General features: G+C 42.1%; 1 protein-coding gene across 1 annotated transcript in view; it reads left to right on the top strand.

Moving 5' to 3' along the window:
* The window catches only part of FRAS1 (Fraser extracellular matrix complex subunit 1), a 175,422-nt gene that overhangs the window by 73,088 nt on the left and 82,801 nt on the right, over positions 1 to 19,533 (top strand). The window contains exons 22-23 of the mRNA XM_063310434.1: positions 9,222 to 9,370; positions 19,152 to 19,330. Coding sequence (XP_063166504.1) covers positions 9,222 to 9,370; positions 19,152 to 19,330 — 328 coding nt within the window. The remainder of the gene's footprint in view (positions 1 to 9,221; positions 9,371 to 19,151; positions 19,331 to 19,533) is intronic.

Here is a 19,533-nt window from a genome sequence, read left to right as displayed (position 1 = left end):
GCATCCTGCAGTGCAGTGGAGTTTTGTAGGAGGGGTTCCCATTGAGTAACCTTAAGGGGAATGTACAGGGTGGAAACATCCAGTCCCATTAGGGCTCTAATCCTCTTCCGGCCTTTCTCAACAAGAGAGGCCATTTGTGCTGCTCTGGTGATGATGGATGTCTTAGGTGTGTGTGGCAAGTGTAGCCATTCTAAAATATGTAGATGTTTGTTATCAGACGTTTGGACAATGATGGCAGTTAATAATTGATGTGTTGAAAGAATGGCAAGAGAGGGTGGTTTGTCAGTGAGCGCACGGTCCACCCATTGGGTCGTAAGGACGGCATTGACCTGTTGTAGGGCATGCAATTGTTGTTCTGTAAGGTACACCTTGTCAGCTGGGTTTGTCAAACCCACTAACGCTTGGAATAAAGGTGATAACATGGGTGTAGTTAAAGCGAGGTATGCGCGGGCCCAGTTAATGACCCCCAGACATTGTTGTAATTGGACCAAGGTGGTCGGCTGGGGAAGCGTGAGCATAGGTAGAAGTGGGGCAGCCGTGGAGGCTAAAACTTTGTGGCCTAGATATTGCATTGGATAACGAGACTGGACCTTTTCTGGTGCAACGTGCAACCCTGCCGTTGCTAGGGTGGCTAAAAGAATAGGAAAAGTTTTTTGAACTGTCCCTTTCGGGCCCTCAGCAGCGACTAAAATGTCATCCATATAATGATACACAAGAAAATGCGGAAATTGGGATCTATAGGGTTGCAATGCTTTATCGACAAAAAATTGGCACATTGTGGGTGAGTTCAACATGCCTTGTGGGAGGACCTTCCACTGGTACCGAGCAGTAGGCTTTGAATTGTTAAGTTCCGGTACCGTAAATGCGAAAATAATTCTGTCCTTTTGTGCCAAAGGTATGGAAAAAAAACAATCCTTGAGGTCTATTACAATAAGGTCGTGTCCTTCCGGAATCAAGTTGGGGTTGGGAAGTCCACACTGCAAAGGTCCCATGGGCTGAAGGATGGTGTTGATAGCCCTAAGATCCTGTAGGAGGCGCCATTTGCCAGACTTCTTTTTGATGACAAATACCGGAGTATTGTATGGGCTGGTGGAGGTTTCGATATGGCCTTCAATTAACTGCTGTTGGACCAAGATATGTAAGGCGTCCAGTTTCTCTTTGGTGAGTGGCCATTGATCAACCCATACCGGCACAGAGGTTTTGAGAGAGAGAGAGAGAGACCCTAAAGGGTCCTGTAAAGCCATTAGGGAAGTTGAATAAAAGCGTGGAACTGTGAAAGCAAGTCACGGCCCCATAGGTTACAGTGCAAAGGCAAGATATAAGGCTTTAGATAAGCTGTAATATGAGAATGAGCAGTCACAGCAGAAAGCCAATGAGAGCTGACCTTAGCGGCCTGTGCTCCGCCTACTCCTTGCACCGAGGAGGCTTCGGCGATAGGCCAGGAGGAGGGCCATTCAGCGGAACGAATGACAGAGACGTCGGCGCCGGTGTCAATCAAGCCTTCGAAAGAGCGACCATTTAGTGTGACAAGGAGGGTGGGTTTAGAGGTTTGGACTGGTTGCTGCAAGGCAAACAATGATGGCATATCAGGAGAAGGGAGAAGTATGAGCGTGGCGACAATTGTTCCTTTATCTAAGGAAAAGCACCTATCTCCCACTCCTGCCAGAGCAATTTGTGTCAAATCTGACGAGTCATACAAATAGGGAGCAGCAACCATTCCCTCAAGCGTGAGCGAGGAGTTGGGAATAAGCAAAGCAGGGGTAAAAGGAGGGAGGGGTTTATGCAGCGTGACAACAAGAGGAAGGGAAAGGACAGCCCCCGGATCGTCATACAAAAGATCCTCTGCCAACTCCACAGGGAAGCTGGTGATGGGTAATTCAGCCTTTGGGGCGGGGTTAGCTGACAACCCCCGATCTAGTTTTCCGAAGGCCGGTGAGGGGAGGAGTTGTTGCGACATTGCGAGGCCCAATGATAGCCTTTGCGGCACCTGGGACAAGGAGTTTTAGGTTTGGAGGGGGGGGGCGGCCCCCTTTGAGTGGAAGGGGGCGCCCCACCTCCCCCGGGTGCACGGCATTGATTCTTAAAGTGGCCCGGCTTCCCACAATTGAAGCAATTTCCATGACGAGTGATTGCGAGGGCTTCCGGGGAATGGAGCTGAGGGGAGGGGTTAGTAGAAGGTAGCGAGGTGGTAATGGCGGCAGCGAGAGCGCTCACTTTATGAGAGGTGGTACCAACGATTCTGCAGAGTTGCAGGAAGTCTGCAAGCTTTACACCCGGTTGATTGACTGCGGGTTGCAGAATGGTCTGGCAGTCATGATTAGCGTTAGAGAAAGCAAGTTTCATTAGCAGCTCTTGTTTAGCCGTGGCATTATCAATTTGTCGGTCTAAAGCAATCTGAAGGCGACTTATGAAGGAAGCATATGGTTCATTTGGTTCTTGCATTATTTTCAAAAACGTTTGGGTGGATTGAGAGTCGGAATCATCCACTCTTTTGAGAGCATTCATGGCGCACATGTGAATAATAGCAAAACAACGACGGGGGGAGTTCTGTTGCTGGACTAAGGTTGCGAATTGTCCCTTTCCTAATAATTGATTTGCGGTCACCCCTGCGGGAAGACCTCTTCTAATTTCTACTTCCACCCCTTTGTCGTATTCAGATTGCCACACAACGTATTGCGCCGGGGTCATAAGCATAGAAAAAAGCATTTTCCAATCATACAATAACATAACAGTGTTAGCAGTAACTAAAGAGTCTAAAACTCCCCTAGTAAAAGGAGAGTGCAAGCCGTAGGTGGTTACAGCATCTTTGATTTGTTTCAAAACCTTAAGTTCAATATTGTTATACAAATTTCCTCCCGCCGCCCCTAGGCCGATGGTCATGGGAAAGGCAGAGGGACTCTCCATTTCCAATGAGAGGGGGGAGGAGAGGAGTTCAGTGATGGCGCCTCCTAGGGGGTGGTGTTGAGGGGAGTCGGGGGTTGGAGCTGAAGGGGGAGGAGGAACGGCTGGGTATGGAGGGGGTGGTGGTGAGGCAGCATCGAGATGGGCGGCAAGAGGGGGTGGGGTTTTTGGGCCGGGAGGAGAAGGGCAAGTTTCCGGGGAAGACGGGGGAGGGTAAAGAGTGTTGATGGCCGCCATAACAGCCTTCCAGGCAGTCAGAATAGGCACGGGTGCTCGTGGGGTATCATGAAAATATTTTCCTATCCTTTCCCAAGTGGATGCTTTGAGCGACCCCTCTGAAGGATAGACAGGGCAGTGTCTCTCCATGTACAGTAGGAGTTGAGTCACCGAATTTTTTGAAATGGGAAAGATGGTCGTACCGTTAGCCTTTTGACAAGAGTTAGCCTTCTTCACTAAATCATAAAGTTCGTCCCTATGAACTGACGAAACTTTGGAGAGTGGGGAGCCCATTACTTACGATTGCAGAGCCTTTGCCAGGTGCGTAGTAACGAGAGTGAAGGCAGTGCACCTCTAGACAGAGATCACACTGTGAGACCGAAGGGATCCCGGACGAGCCCCCAGTTGTCGCGTCGCGCGACCAGTCCTTCGCCCTTCGGTCTATGGGATTCCCTGGGGGGGAATGAGCCAACGATTCCCTCGCAAGGGTGAGGTCGAAAAAACAACGGTAGGTACAGGATTCTTTTGTGGTGAGAGACGCCACATCTCAGGAGGTTGCTGGTACTGCCTCCTGGTGCCACGCCCCCACCTCCTTTTATTCCGCAGTTCTATCAGGGCGGGGGAGTGAGTACAAAGAGAATAGGGAAATACAAGTCATGCCCTTATAAGGGAATATACAGCATTCTGAGGCTACGTGAGAGACATGCAATCTAGCTGTGCAGTAATGGAGTCAGGTTCGTCACATTTCTCCTCATCAAGAAAAATCATAGCTGCTTTCTTAAAACAGGAGGAGGAAGGAGTATTAGGTATGTTCACTGCCTTGAGTTATTTATAAAAAAAAAATAAGGTGGGATAGAAAATAAATAAATAAATAAAAGTAAATTTATTCAATTAATATTGTCATTGGCATTCCAAATATATCTGATATTTTCTATCATGTATCCAGTCTGATTAGGGTGAATTATGTCAGCTAAAAGACTACAAGTAGTCCTTGTGTTACGATTGCAACTGGGACCGGAATTTCTGTCGCTAAGTGATGTGGTCGTAAAGTGTGATGTCACATGACTGCATCACTTAGCAACAGCAATCCTGGCAGTCCCAGTTGCCGTTGTAACTCCAGTATTTTGCAGAATGCTGGTCCTGGGAATTTATGCAATTTTGCTTCCTTTATTTCATCTTCCATAGTTGGTTTAAGTAATTTTGCTGATCTGTAAATTTCATAATCTAGTTTTGTATCCAAATACTCTATAATCTTTTCCAAACTTGGCATCTGTTTTCCACATAGCTGAGAATAGTATTTAGCAAACTGATTTATCATCTCTTCTGAAGCTGAAATACTTCTTACTGTCCAAAATTGAAGTGATAGTTGTATTTTTGATGGTATTTTTAGCATGTTTTATTGTAAACTACTCAGAAAGCTTTGGCTATTGGGCGGTTTAAAATTTTTAATAAATAAAATAAATAGGTAGTTCTATTCAGTTGATAGGCCAACAATTTATGTGGTTTATTACCTTTCTCAAAATTATTTCTACTTAAGAAAATTCATCTTCTAAGTCTCATTTACTTCCAAAACATCTGCTTGATTATGAATTGTCTTAATTTTTGTTTCTTTATCCAGCATCAGATTCTGCTTGAGTCTTGATTCCAACTGCTTCAAATCATTGAACAATGTATCTTTCTGCTTTTGTTTTCTGTCTGTTCAATGCCAAATAAATAATCTCTTAAAGGCTTTACTGGATTTCTGTACTGTGAATAAATAAACATCAGAAGCTGAATGAGTTTGGTAGAAGCTCTTGGACTCAAATTGGCACTTCAGTTTGATATCTTCTTGTAATAATGATAAAGTATGCAAACTCCCATCTTTCTGAGCCACTCCTCAGTGCAGTTTTATAGTTATTGGACTGTAATCTGCATCAGTGTATATCTACTCTTCAATAAGTTGCATGAGAAAGGAGGAAAAATAAGTATGTTCTTTTTCTAAAGGGTATTGATGTCCCCATATGTCTGAGAGAGCTACAGACATGTACAGTAATTGGCAACATTTTGGAGCAGCCTGATTGTTTTGCACAAACCAGATTTATCAAGAGTTGGGGAAAGAACCCCATTCATGTTTGCTAAGAATCAAACTATCTCATTCTGCAATTCTAAGAAATGATTAAAAAAAAGTTTTGTTCCTGTTTGGTCAACCCCCTATGGTAGCTTCTTAAAACAGTACAAAAGTCTATTTTAAAAAATGTTTAACTAGAGGGAAAATAAGATGAGCTTATTGTACCATAAGTAGTCATCTGTCTTTCAAATAACATTCAAATTTCTGAGGAAAAAGATCCAAGGTGGAACTTCCCTTCCATTCCCAGACTTTCTCCCGCTACTATCTTTGCTCCCATGAGACTGAAAACACCTCTTTTAGGGCTTATTTTATGAAAAACCAGATCCAAATCATGCTGTTGAACATGGTGCTAGGCTGTCAGGTTTTGGCAGGGTGATATTGGGGATTCTGAAAGCTGCAGAAATGAAGCTGGGTTGCCCATGTGGATGGCCAACCCTTGCCTGAAACGCAAACAGGTTATCGTAGCGTAAATGTTTGTGAACTAGAGTCCACTCTGCACATCTGATAAAATGGTCCTTAGATAGGGTTGTCAACATCTGAGCTGTGAAATTCTGGACACCTGCTAGATGGCAGAAAAGAATTAGCATTTTCTGTATCTCTCTGTTGCCATCTAGTGGTCACCTGGATCTTTTGCAGTCCAGTTTTGAACTGCATGAATAACATCATGATCAGGGCTGAAAACTGATGCTGTAATAGTGATATTACTCTTTAAATTGACGGGCAATGCCCTGCAGCTTTTACTCCTGTAATCTGGAGTATGCAACTCCAGGAGTATGCAACTGCTACCCTGGAATTTTTTTGAGTATACACTTGTGTAAAGTAAATGTGTCCTTTCATCAAAAGTGGGACATCCTTTAACTCATTCTTGTATTACTCTGCTTAAAAACTGCTGTAGATATACTAGAATTGATAGTATTTTCTGCAACCCTTTCAAACAATGAGCTGTAGATGCTGTAGAGTAATATCACTATTACAAGAAAAATACTGTGAAAACTAGGGCATTCCCTTAAAAAAATGCATATACCGTGGAATATTCCTTGATTCTTCAAAACATCTCAAATCTCTCAGAGTTCATCTGTAATACAATAAGGTAATGTTCATCTTTTCAAAGGGTCCACTCAGTGTGAAGTGATTGTACAACATTACTTTTTAGTACAATGGATTTCTCAACAGATTCCCTATTTTCTACTGAGTAAAACAACATACTTTAATGTGCTCATTGACCTGCCGTCCCAACCCTTGAAGAGCATCCAGAAATGTTCCCAATGAGGTTGCTAAGATTCTCTAGCAATTAAAAGCACAGTAAAAATTAATAATAATAGTGATGATGATGATCAGGGACAGGGGTTTAATGGATTTAATCAGCATCTGTGTTTTGCAGAACGCTTAGTTGTAGGTTAAAATAGCCTCTTTGCTCTGGTTGCCTTTAACAATGAACTACCCAGATGTTGGAAAATCTCACTCACCATTTGACTGGGTCCACAGTTAAGCCAGACTTAGGTTAACTGATTGAATAAGCCTCAGAGTACAGAGTTAAGCCCTGAGCCACCAGCTCTGGATCTTTGAGATAGACATGATGGGATATGGAGCAGCCTTTGAAAATGACTGCTGTACTCTAAAAAAGACCCAAGATGGCATTCTTATTTCTTGAACCGTGTCCCCAGCAGATCCAAAAGCTGATTAGCAATAGAATATTGCAGAGAAGGTGGTATCTTCTTATGATCTCTTGCATCCAGTTGTGTTAGATCTTAGAAGACTAGTGGTGCTTTGGGTACGGATGGAATATGGATGCTCAACTTCTGTGTATTCTGCCTGGCAGGTGGACCTTGCTTTGAGGCCCCCTCCTTTTCAATGCTTCATCAAGGGCACTTCACAAATATTTCACAGAAATAAACACACAAATAAGAATTAGAACCTGAGGCTTAGTTTGCTGGGCTGACCCTGTGTGCTAACTCCCCAAACCAAATCAGTCATAACATGGTTTTGCACAATGGCTGAACTAGATTTTTGGGTACATTAGAACATGTTGTATAAAATGATGAATATCACAGCCACACATCCTGGCCTGTCCCCTTCCCTCATGGCCAGCGTGATGGCTGAGGCATAGAGATTTCCTGAAATTCCCTACTTTGGGTGTATCCCTTTGCTCATACCAGGACTTCCTTGCCTCAGCTGGCACTTGGTGGGAAGAGAGAAGGCCTCTGGGCTGGAGCGACATATAAGACTTAGTAAATAAATCAGTAAGTTAGAGAAGAGGGGCAAGGAAGGAGCTCAGCCTGTCATGGTCACCCACAACCCCAGCAGGCATATTCCCTGAAGTTCTCAGAAAGTGTCAGTGAACTCTGATCTTCCCAAACTTTCACCTTACCTCTCTTTCCCATATTTTTAGGTATGGATGGGGTGGGAGCATATATTTTTTCCAGTAAGGACCCAAAGCTCGAGGCAACTTAAGTTTCAAGGTGAAACTCTAACCACCTTCTTTCTAATGATTATCCATACTATATAAAATAGACCACATGGTGCTCCTTGCTCCATGCTCTACAAGACTTCAGCCTTTTCTATTTTGGATTCTTTTAAGGAAAAAAAAATTAACGAAGGAGCTGGCATGCTGCATAGCCAAACACTGGCCTCCAGCGTCCTCTTGAATTTCAGCGATGCTTCTGGGACTCACAGGAGTCCCTGTGTTTTGACCCCCTTTTGTTTTGACATCTGTGCAAAGGAAGCTGGGGTGGTTATACAGGAAGCATCTTGATGCATAGCAACCTCCCCAACAGGGGTGTCCACAAGGTATAGTAAAAAAAAGTCAAGATGGTGGCTGTGATGGTGCAATCAAAGGTCCACCTGGATGTTATATGCAACATGGACACCCCTGCTCCCCACTTTGTCTTCTGGCAACCATTTTATGAATAGATAAGCCCACCTTCCCTTGGCATCCAGTTTGAGAGGGCATCTGCTCTCAAAATTGTAACCATGACCTGAAAAGAATGCATACCTGAGCTTTAAACTTTCCCCAACCTTTAAAAATTCAAAAACAGCTTTGGGAGTGAAAAAGGAGGGAAAAGGAGGGAACCCTTCTATAATCCTAATTAATCTTTTCCATCTGGTTATTTTTTCACTAGTTTTTCAATGTGCCTTGGATGTTTTTCCCAAGAGGGAAAAATGGAACACGAAAGAGAGTTTTTGAATGAAAAATGTCTGGAGGGAAATTAGTTTCGAAGCCCCTAATGCTCCTGGATATTAATTACATATACTATATAAATATAGTAGAAGTCATACATTATATAATTAAATGATGATTGAATGATGATTAACAATGGGAGAAAAAAATAAATACAGGTATTGGTCAAATAACACTTTTGATCAGAGAGTACTCCTTTTGAAATTAATGTCAAAATGTCTTTGAAAAAGTGAATTCCCCATAGTAATAATAGGATAGAAATAGCTCATTGTTGGAGCTATTTGGTTTCTAGTCAATATTCCATTTTTATTGGCACAAACCTTAATACTGAAAAGGTCCTTCCCTTCTAAAAATGTAAACTGGTCTGAAGATTAAAATATAAGGTGTCACTCATGGACCCAAATATATTAAATGTTGTCAGTTCATTTGATAAAAGTTAGATAATTAGCTGAAATGAAAAATCCTTTAGTTTACAGAGGGCAGAAAACAATAAGTGGGAATAAGGAGCAGTTCATAGAGACCGAGAATTGGAAGAGGCCATGAAGGGCATCAAATCCAACCACTTGCTCAGTGACGGAATCCAAATAAAGCCCCTATTGATGTCTCTTTTGGGACATTCATTTAGTCTCTGGGTCACTCTAAATTGCTGTACCATTGAAAATTTTTTCCTAAGATTCATTTGGTTCGTCGTTTTAAGATGTCACCTGGAGATCTGTTACGTGAGTAGTCAAAGACTCAGGTATTTCTTACCTACAGACTTTGCCTCCCATTCATCACTTCTCTTAATGACTTTGGGCATTTTTGGTTGTCTTTGCAGAGCAGTGGGATTGCCCGCCTGGTTATCAGCTCCACGGTCTGGGTCCCAGAGGGAGGGATGCTGCAAATCACTAACAAAATTCTGCAAGCTGAGATGGTCGGGGCCAGTGATTCTGCAATCATCTATACAATTAGGGACAAGCCACAATATGGTAAGTAGGGATGTGTGAAACCACTTGAGAAATGGTGCTGGTTTTATGAACATTCAGCTTCCTTGGCTTGAAATTTCTAGAGCTGTTTTTCCTGGAGCAAACACTACCTGCATTTGTCTCAAATTTAGTTTTAGCCAGAATTAGTGGACAACTTCCAGATGCACAGGAATGTTCATTAACTGTATTAGATTTCTGTTAGTTCTTCAGGATGGTCCTGCATATGCCTTGAATGTTGAATGTTAGGTTGTCTAAACTGGGCCACATGTGGGTCTCCAACACCTTCACTATGGCCCAAAGGCCCCATCCCCAAATTGCCATGTAACTAATCTTTGAAGTGACAGAAAAGATAAATCATTAAATACATTAGGAAGCATTCATCTTTGTTGAACAACTAATATAATTTTAATTTAATTTAATTTAATCATGTGTTAAATCAAATCACATTTGGTGAGTGTCAGGTCCTCTTTCATATCTGGTTCTGGCCCATGCCTTTTTCAAGCATAACTCCCAGACTGTCACTAAAAAAGGAAGTGTGGATCCATAAAACGTGGAATCCTAAACTTTGGAAAGATCTGCCAGAAGAATTGGCACCATGGCAAAAACTAATAGACTTCAGGTCACTTCTGGGACTGATGCCTGATTAGAAGAACCTGATTAGAAGGATCTTCCACCACAGCTTTGTTTCTCCACACATGTTATGTAGTTGTCACCTATGTATGGACACAACACACCTTTTTTCCTTCTCAGTGACTTGGGAGCAAGTGCATCTAGCTTGTTTCATCTGGCTTGGCTCATGTAGAGCTGAGAAGAACTGAGCTTTTTTCTTGCCTTGCCTGGTTTCTTACATGAGACCGAGTGTGATGTAGCAGATGCTCATTAGGTGAATATGAACTAGTCACTAGATCTCACTCACCCTACCTCCCAAACTTGTTCTAAGACTACAGTGAAGGGGAAGAGAATCTTGCTCCTATATTAAGGTCTTTGAAGGCCTGGTGATAGAAATGTACCTCCTTAATAGGTGGATGAAAATGAAGAGGTAGATAATTAAATGAGTGAGTTACATTGAACCATCCCTCTAAAACCGTATGCTGCTCAATCCTATGCATAAGAGAAAGAGGCCATTGTGTCATAACTTTTCCATCTTATTCTATCTTATGAGATCAGAAGCTGTCAGCTTTATTAAGCTACAGATCTCCCAACTTTCCAAAATCTCACGAGGTTGCTAAAACTCGTGAGATTGTGGTGGCATCATCTCGAGACCTTGTGTAAATTGCAATGTTTCAGTCATATAATTTTTGAAAAACAATAAAATAATTTGGAGAGTTCATGGGTGCTGTTCCTGGAGTTATGGACACTGTGTGGCCAAACTCTGCATAAGGCCACCCTGCCAAGGTTTTCATGGTCAGTTCAAGATTTGCCTTTTGGTGCTGTGGCTGAGCAGAGAAATCCTCCCGTTGTTTTTCCTGCTAATTTTTACTGAATTGGAGGAACATACGTGTATTTACTTAATTCAATTTCAAGGCTGCCCAACTCCTAATGACTCTGGGCAATTTATAGTTGAAAGAAAGAATAGGTAGAGAGAGAGACAGACAGACAGACAACTAGAAGGCGTGCCTTCTCTTCTGTAGCGCCTGCCCACTGGGACATCCTCCCTCCAGAAATTAGGATGTCCCCGACCCTGTTGGCCTTTCGTAAGGCCGTAAAGACCTGGCTTTGTGCCCGGGCCTGGGGCCTCAAGCGTGTGGATGGTCCCGTCTCTTGGCTGTATTAATATCTATGCATTGCTCGCTTGGCAGCCATATATATTTATTTTGTATTTATTTTATATTTTAACTGTTTTAATTATAATTGTTTTAATTGTTTTATTGTTGTAAGCTGCCCAGAGTCACTTGTTGAGATGGGTGGCTAAAGAAATCAAATAAATACATACTACTGTCATGAGTAAGGATGGCGAGCAGGGGGCTCCCATCCAGACTGTCAAGCGCATGCGTAGCACTGAGGAATTGGTCAGCCATTCAAAGAGACACAGATCGGGACCGCCTTAACCTTTGGGGTTTATATGGCTGGGTTTTCCCACGCTTCTTCAGTTTGTTAGGATTCCTGTTAAGTACTAGCAATAAACATTAGAGACCAGTTCCTTGTCTCAGCATGTTTCCAGGCTGTTAGGACAACTACGAATGAAAAACCAAACCACAGGGACTTTGCAACCACCCTATTCCAAGGCCTGGGAGAACAAACAAGTTTTTAATGATTTTCTGAATGTCCTTAGGGTTAGAGCCACATGACTCTCTGGGGAGATGTTTCACCTTCCCTTGGAGCGAGTCAGAGAAATCATCCAACCCAAATTTCTCTGCCCAGAAATTTGGTAGAGAATTTTGGAAAGCGTTTCAAGCCTAGCCTTATTACAGCCTCAAGCTGGATTTCAGAATAGGGTGCTGTTCTGTGAACTGCTGAGAGTCCATAATAGATTATAGAAATGTTATCTGAAATGACTATTTGTCTATCATTATAATTATCATTCCGGAAAGTTCCTTTGTTCATACAAACATACTTATGCCCTTGCATTGCTGTGTGCCTTTGGAAGGAACATTTCTATTGCAGGGAGTGCACGTTTTTCATTTAAGACTCAAAGAAGTCTTCCAGATTTCTGGAAAATAAACTAACACTACGTGACTAGACTTTGCAGTTCCCGGAAAAGGCCTAGAAACTTAAGCAATAGATGTAATGGTATTCCACACAGGCTAACAACTTTGCTGTTTGATGTATATTTGTTTGTAGCTAATAAAAGACTTTTTGTATGCAAAGTTTACAGAGAGTGGTGCTTTAAAAAAGGTGTTGTTGAAGCCCCTTCTGTACTGTTGAGGGGGGGTCTCTCTGCTTATTAGTATGCGTCAGAAAGATTAGTGCAAACAACAAGATATTTTATCCTCAGAGGGTTCTTGTTTACTTGCACCTTTTCTTCTTTCTGAAGCTATAATTTCTGTGCTTGTATCTTTGGCGCCTACCTGATGACAAAACCAGAAATTATTCCTTCAGGATGGGAGAAAATAAGTTACCTCACTCTCCTCATCTTGGAGGTTACCAGAAATTGATGAATTTGTACAATTCAGTCTTTCTAGACCTAAAAATAAATCAACATTAAGAAAGCACAGAAAGCAGAAATGTTTCTGTATAATCTTCCATATCCATTTCAGGTGTCATGAGTAAGGATGGCGAGCAGGGGGCTCCCATCCAGACTGTCAAGCGCATGCGTAGCACTGATGAATTGTTCAGCCATTCAAAGAGACACAGATCGGGACCGCCTTAACCCTTGGGGGTTATATGTCTGGGTTTTTCCCACGCTTCTTCAGTTTGTTAGGATTCCTGTTAAGTACTAGCAATAAATATTAGAGACCAGTTCATTGTCTCAGTGTGTTTCCTGGTTGTTAGGACATCAGGCTTCCCCAACACTCAGAAGATATTTGGAGTTCCTTAGACAAGGACAATTGAGTCAATGTGGCCGAGTCCACCCATAGTTTTTGTATGCCTGCCTTCCTCATTTGAGTTTAGAGTGGTAGATGTTGGGTGCTGAAGTAAAGGGCCCCAACTTCTTTATTTATTGGCCCAATTTGTAGCCACTGCAATGGAGGAGACTCTCAGCATTTTCCAGTACATCTGTAAACAATCCAATAAAATGTCTGCGGTGTAATAAATAAAAATAAAAATCACAGTACAAAGCAACACAATAAAACATCCTTAATATGCAGATCAAACAAAATGAAGATGAGCAGTCACTAGTTAACACATGAAAAAAAAATAACAGAATCAATAAAATGTCTGGTGATACTTTGTGCTCCAAATGATCTCTGAAATAAATCTGCTTTTAATGGCCCGCAGAATGCTAACAACATGGCAGCTAATTGAATTTCTGGGGGGCAGCAAATATTCCTGAGTGGAGGTGCAGCAACAGAAAGGCAGTGTCTGTGTGCCTATACCCCCTCCAAATAATCACAGAAACGGAGGGCTAGTTGCAGTGGGTCAAGAGGATTGAAATTGGTTGGAGGAAACATTCTTGTCAATACCTTGATGCTAAGCCATGTAGGGCTTTAAAATTAAAATTGGCACTTTGGATTGCACTCCATATATGGGGAGCCAGTACAGGGCCCAGATCATGGATCCACATGCTGATGTTGGTCTGCATCTGCCAGCAACTAGCTGCTGCGTTCTGGACCAACTGAAGCTTCTGGGTAGTCTTGAAAGACAGCCCCATGTAGAGTGCACTGCATTAGTCCAAGTAAGTGGTGATAAAGACATGAGTTACCATTGGAAGGTTTTTGTACTTCAGGTAGGGCTGCATCTGGCACATCAGCTGAACCTGGGCAAAGATGCCTCTGGCCATGGTGTTCACTTGCCCCTCAAACAGTAGCTATGAGTTGACAAGGACCCCCAAGTTGCACACCTGCTTTTTCAAAGGCATTGATACCCTGACAAGGGACAAGGCTAGAGATGTCAAAGAATAACTCCATCTTGCTTGGGTTCAATTTCAGCCTCTTTCATCTCATCCAGACCCTCACAGCCTCAAGGTACACGGTCAAAACTTTGATGGCAACTCCTGTGCAGCCTGGGTAGTGATGTACAGTTGATTATCATCAGAATATTGATGATGCTAGACAATATCTACGTTTATTGCTGACTGGAAACTCCTTATGGACTTTTTGCATAAAACAGGAAAAAAAATGAACATATGATCTATTGTATGGTTTTGACTGTTAGATAGAATAGATTATAGAAAGAAGAGAGTCTAGATGTAACTTTGGAGAAAGCGGTAAATCTACAATTGTACTTATAAGTGCTGTAAAGAAGATTGGAAGCCACTTCTTTATATCTCTTTTCTTTCTTTTCTATTTTTCTTCTACTTTTTTTTTTGCATTTTAGTTTTTTCTTTTACTTCTTTTACTTTTTGCCTTCTTTATTTTAGTTTGTATTAGTTTTTATTCTTGTTTCTAAAACTTTCAATAAAATTCTATTTTTAAAAAAAGAATATTGATGATGCTCTGCCCCAAACTAATGGATGACAAGGTTTGGAACTGACAATCTGCCAGTGCAATAACAGAGTGACAACATTTTGCTTCTCATCACCACTCAAATCATCTTCCTCCACCGGTGTTTTAGTGTTCCTTCTGCCATGTCTCTTGGAGGTCCTCAACACACCAGGGAGTCCTCTAAGAACAGCCAGCTGAGAAAGTCCTCTTGGGGTCAATCCCATCAAGTGCCTGGGTCATCTCCTATTGCCAGCGGCCAACCAAGTGCTCAGCAGAATTGTCTGCAAGATCACTTGGATACCTTCTAAGCACCCGCTAGAAACCAGAAGTGGTGTGGGGTGGACCACTCTATTGACATCACAGTATATTAACAATTCTGTAAAGATTGGCCCAAGGTCAGTCTGGAAACTTAATGATTGAACAGGGTAACCTTTCCTAAATAGTATTGTTCATCTATTTGGCCATACAACCTCGTTAATCCCCAGCCATCATAATGGCACTCGGATTCTGACACATCTGAAATAATCTAGGGGGGAGCCAAAATTAACCTCATTTGGAGGAATCAAGTATAGACCTGGAGGGAATCCTAAAAATGTGACATATTCTAGAATGGATTAATTTGGGCACTTCCAGATGCTGAGTCTAGCCAGAAGTCAATGGATACCTTTTTTGGTGCCAGCCTGCCTTATCTAACTTTTTTTAAAGATTTCTTTAATTAAAGGAATCCAATTAAAGGTAAATTGGAAGTTGGCATGCAGCAAAGCAAAGTGTAACCCTCCTGGATTATTTTTATTAACAAGAACATCACTGGACCCACACAGACTCAGTAGACCAAGGATGTGAAAACTGCAGTCTATGGGGCTTAACTCCCTTTCTGGGGCCCCCGAGCCTTTCAGATGGGTGGAACAACATTTCTGGACCTTTTTTGTTTGTGTGTTTAGGACGATGGGAGAAAAAAGGGAGAAAAAAATTGCCTTACAAACACCTGCTCAGGTGACTTATGTCTTACCTTTTTCTTAGGTCTGTTTTTTTTTAAAAAAAAGACTGCTGTGCTTTTCTTTATCAGTAGAGGGAGCTCTAACACTAGCTCTAACACTAGTGCTCTTGTTCCCTCTGCTGATGACATAAAGAGCTGCAGTTTATTTGGGGAAAATTTTGTTGTGACCGAACCCCACAAAAATAATAAAAAATCAAGTAGTATAAAATAAAGAATAATAAAGGGGGGGGGGAAAGTGAGGTCACCCCGCTCACTTTTGCTACCCTTGACATGCTCAACAAAGCTTGGCACAACTCATGAACTCCCAGAATGTGCACACCCATGCCATAGGTGTTCTTAAAAGTGAATGCATAGGTGGCTGTAGTTCTCTGTGCACCAGAATCCTTCCACAGAGAGCCAGTAACTGCCTTTTGCACCTCTGTAAGGCAGATGTTGGAATGACCAACCTAAACCAAAGATAACTTGTGAGCAGCTTACAGATCGTCAGTCTCAAGTCAGCTTTAAAGAAGTTAAGTGTAAAAGTTGAGCAGATCGCTGGAAATAGCACCAGCAAATTCTCATAAAGCATTGCCAGAAAGTTGCAGCCAGGATCCCACGATATGCTAAGATTGGTCCCCAGACTGTTTTAACAGCCTCAGTGAAGGAAGAGGATGAAGACTGAGTGACTGTGCCATTCCCAGGAGGCCCATTCTTTGCTTATAATGAAGCCAAGAACACTGCGGGAAGCTGAGCCTTACAGCTGCTGAAGTGTGCAAAGGGGGGTGGACAGGCTGTGGATTAAGCATAGATGCTCAGCACTAGCTGCATGGCATAGGCAGAGGAGAAGTTCCTCACTTCTGGTTCCCATTTCCCACGTGAATTTCTGTGGACAGTAACCTGTCCCTGATTGTTTTGTTCACATGTTCCAGAGGCAAGCTCTGACATGGACAAGAGGTTGGACAACTGGGAACCATTTTCTTATATCAAGCTCTTTTTAATAGCTAGGCCTAATAGCTATTATTTCCTTGGGTTATTATTTTCAATTGCATGTCTCCAAAAATGCCCACTGTTCCTTTGAAGGCTTTGATCCTCACCTGCTGTTAAGGCAATGAATCTAAAATTGTGCAGAACTGCGTGTACTTACATTCATCTCTTACTACAATCTCACTTCTTTAAATTCTTATCATTATAGGCACCTTGAGCTAAGGGGCTGCCTCTTTTTAAAGGTGCTTTATAAACCATCAGGAATAACTGTTGGTGTAACAAGAAGGATGCTAATGAATATTGAATCATAAGAGTTGGGGGCTTGTGAACCATCTAGTCTAACTTTTGAGTTCATGCTGGAAGGCTGCAATTATAGCGTCCTCGAGGTGCTTCTCCAGTGTCTGATTAAAGATCCCCAGAAAGGGACAGCTTCTCACCAGGAGTCATTTCCCTGATCAAACTACTTTAACAGAAGTGTTTCCTAATGTACAAACAAAACCTACTTCTTGTGTCTTGAGTTCTGCTTTTCTACACCCTGGTGGCAGTAGAGAACAGGCTTTTGTCTTCTCCTGCGTGATAGCTCTTCAGATCTGTGAGGTGGCACAAGAGAATGATAGACTGAGATAGTAACTGGGAAATCTGCAGTTCAAGTTTTTGTTTTGTAGTTGTCTTTTAGGGTAGAAAACCCTCACCCTTATGCTGTTTAACTACCCTTCCTAGCAGCCTCAGCCAACATGATCAACGGTGAAGAATACTGGAATGGAAGTTCAGCAACATTTGGAGAGCCACAAGTTCGTCATCACTATTTTAAGCTGAATTTGACTCCTCTCAAAACTGCAACAGGTGTACATGATTTTATTTCCACATAAAATCTTTACACCTGAAAGACTCTGGTCTGCCTCACAGAATTATTACAAGACTGGCTGGGAGTGAGATATAGTGGTTAGGGCAGTCTTCCAAAACCTGATGTCCTCCAAAGGTGTTAGGTGTTAGCAGATTGCTAGGAAAGCCTTTGGCCCAGGAGAGATCAGAAAAGTCACACACACCAGGCATTTCTATAAAAATAATTTTATTTACAGAAAGCAAAACATATTTAAAAGCTTCTGCATTCTTTCAGGCTCTCAGTGAGAGCTGCTTAAAACTCTCTACATGCCTACACAGAAGGGAAACAGAAACTAAAACAAGACCAGGCAGGTTCTTCCCCCCAGGTGCAAAAAATTAACATTCGAAAAGGGGGCAGTTGAATTCAACCTCTTCACCCGGCCAAAATGATTAGTTACCATAGTAACCTTAATCTGTAGTAGAAAACATTAACATTAGGCCTGCAACTCTCAGAATCCCCCAGATCTACCTTGGGTTAAGTTTTTGGATTAGAACAGCCCAGGTTCAGATCTAGCCTCAGTTAGTGGAAGCCCATCAATATTTCTTAGCCCAACTTTGCTTTCATGGTAATTTTCTGAGGATAAAATTGGTGGAAAAAGCATGGGGTACACTGCCTTGAACTCCTGAATGAAATGAAATGAAATGAAATAATATATAATATAATAACATGATACCGTAAAAATATCGCAAATGGCAATAAGCACTTCAGGTTAGAGCCAAGTTAACTTAGCGGCATAGCGGTCTCATTAAATCAGTGTGAAGAGATGGAGAAGAAAGCTCACTGAGAAAAGGGAATATTTCCAAATGTCACTAACAAGAGCAGTTGTATATTGAAATGCCAGGCTTATCTGGAATAAGGGCAATTGTTGCACATTCTGGGAAAAAGAGGCTCAAACAGCTCCAAGAAACTCCATCTTAATGAATGTACTGATAAACGAAGATGGCAATTTTGCTTCTCAGTTTCCAAGATTTCTTGAAAGTAACTTGAGGTTCTGCTGTTGGGGCTTTGCAAATAGGAACTGAGCCCAACTTATAGCCTGAAACCAACCCTCTATATTTATTGGTCAGACTTGGATTTTGTTGCAACTCTCACGGCACAATTTAGTGGTTGCTGTGTGAATGTTCTAAAGTTGGAGAGAAATTTAAAAAGGAAGAGGTATCAATGATGTGCCAGATCAGCTTGGTGTGTGAGTTTATTTAATTGAGGTGTATGCATTTTAAATAATTTAGGAGTTAGATATTAGCCCCCTCCAGGACTTGATTTGTCAACAGCTCAAAAATAGACCCAAGACAGTGGTAATAGAATCTGTAACTCCAGTGTCAAAAGAGATTATAGGCATGACTGACTGTATCCCATTCTAGCCCAGAGGACTTCTATAGGCAGTGACATGAATACCGAATCCCACTATTACTGCCATTTTGATCGAATGACTGTTGAGAGTTGTCCAAATGTCTCTAAGAGAATTCAGATTTTATAAAGCTTCCAAGCAGCATCAGATTCTTCTGGGAGAGTTGTAGTTGAATATAGTGAGAAAGAAACCTAAATAAAGAAACAAAGGAATACTCATGAAAGTTGAAAGCTACCTTATAATGGTAGATGCTAAAGGAAAAGGTGGCTTCTTTGGAAGAGAACATTCTCATCTGGGAAAATTTGGTGTTGGAGATTCACAACTGGGAGGACTTCCCAGCAGAGATCAGAACTGGTTGGTATTGTCCAAAGTCCCTGCTGAAACCAGAAGTTTTTAAAACTCTTTCCGTTATGGTGAAGCAATAGTGACCCAGTTGGAACAGCCCCTTGAATATTAGGGTCCTTCACTTCTCAAGGTCATAATTTTAGTGATATATCAAAGTACCAACACTGTGAACACTCCTAACCATCGCCTCCTCAAAATCTCCTTCTCTCTCTCTGCTTTCCTAGGTGAAGTGGTGTTTCTGGTTCCCATGCCTGCAGATGATTCTGGGCTAGGATGGCAGTCTTGGCCCAGTGGAAGTGTGCCCACCCCAACCACCACTTTCACGCAGCAGGACATCAACGAAGGCATCATTTGGTATAGGCACTCTGGAGCCGAGACAGAGAGCGACTCATTCCGCTTCCAGGCAGGTTATACTATCCTTACGTAACAAGGGCTTTTATGTGGTCCTATTTTATCCACAGAACACTCGAAGTGTCTCTTCGGTGTAGAAGTCACCCGTCAGAAACAGCACAATCCCACACCTTTTGTCAGACCATTATAAGATAGCTGTTTACAACATCCTGCGGACCTGCAGCTATCTGCGATGAAGCCCAGCTTATCTGTCTC

The sequence above is a fragment of the Candoia aspera genome, chromosome 8 (genome assembly GCF_035149785.1).
Source record: "Candoia aspera isolate rCanAsp1 chromosome 8, rCanAsp1.hap2, whole genome shotgun sequence".
NCBI classification, from domain to species: domain Eukaryota; kingdom Metazoa; phylum Chordata; class Lepidosauria; order Squamata; family Boidae; genus Candoia; species Candoia aspera.
This window is presented reverse-complemented; position numbering and strand designations above follow the sequence as displayed.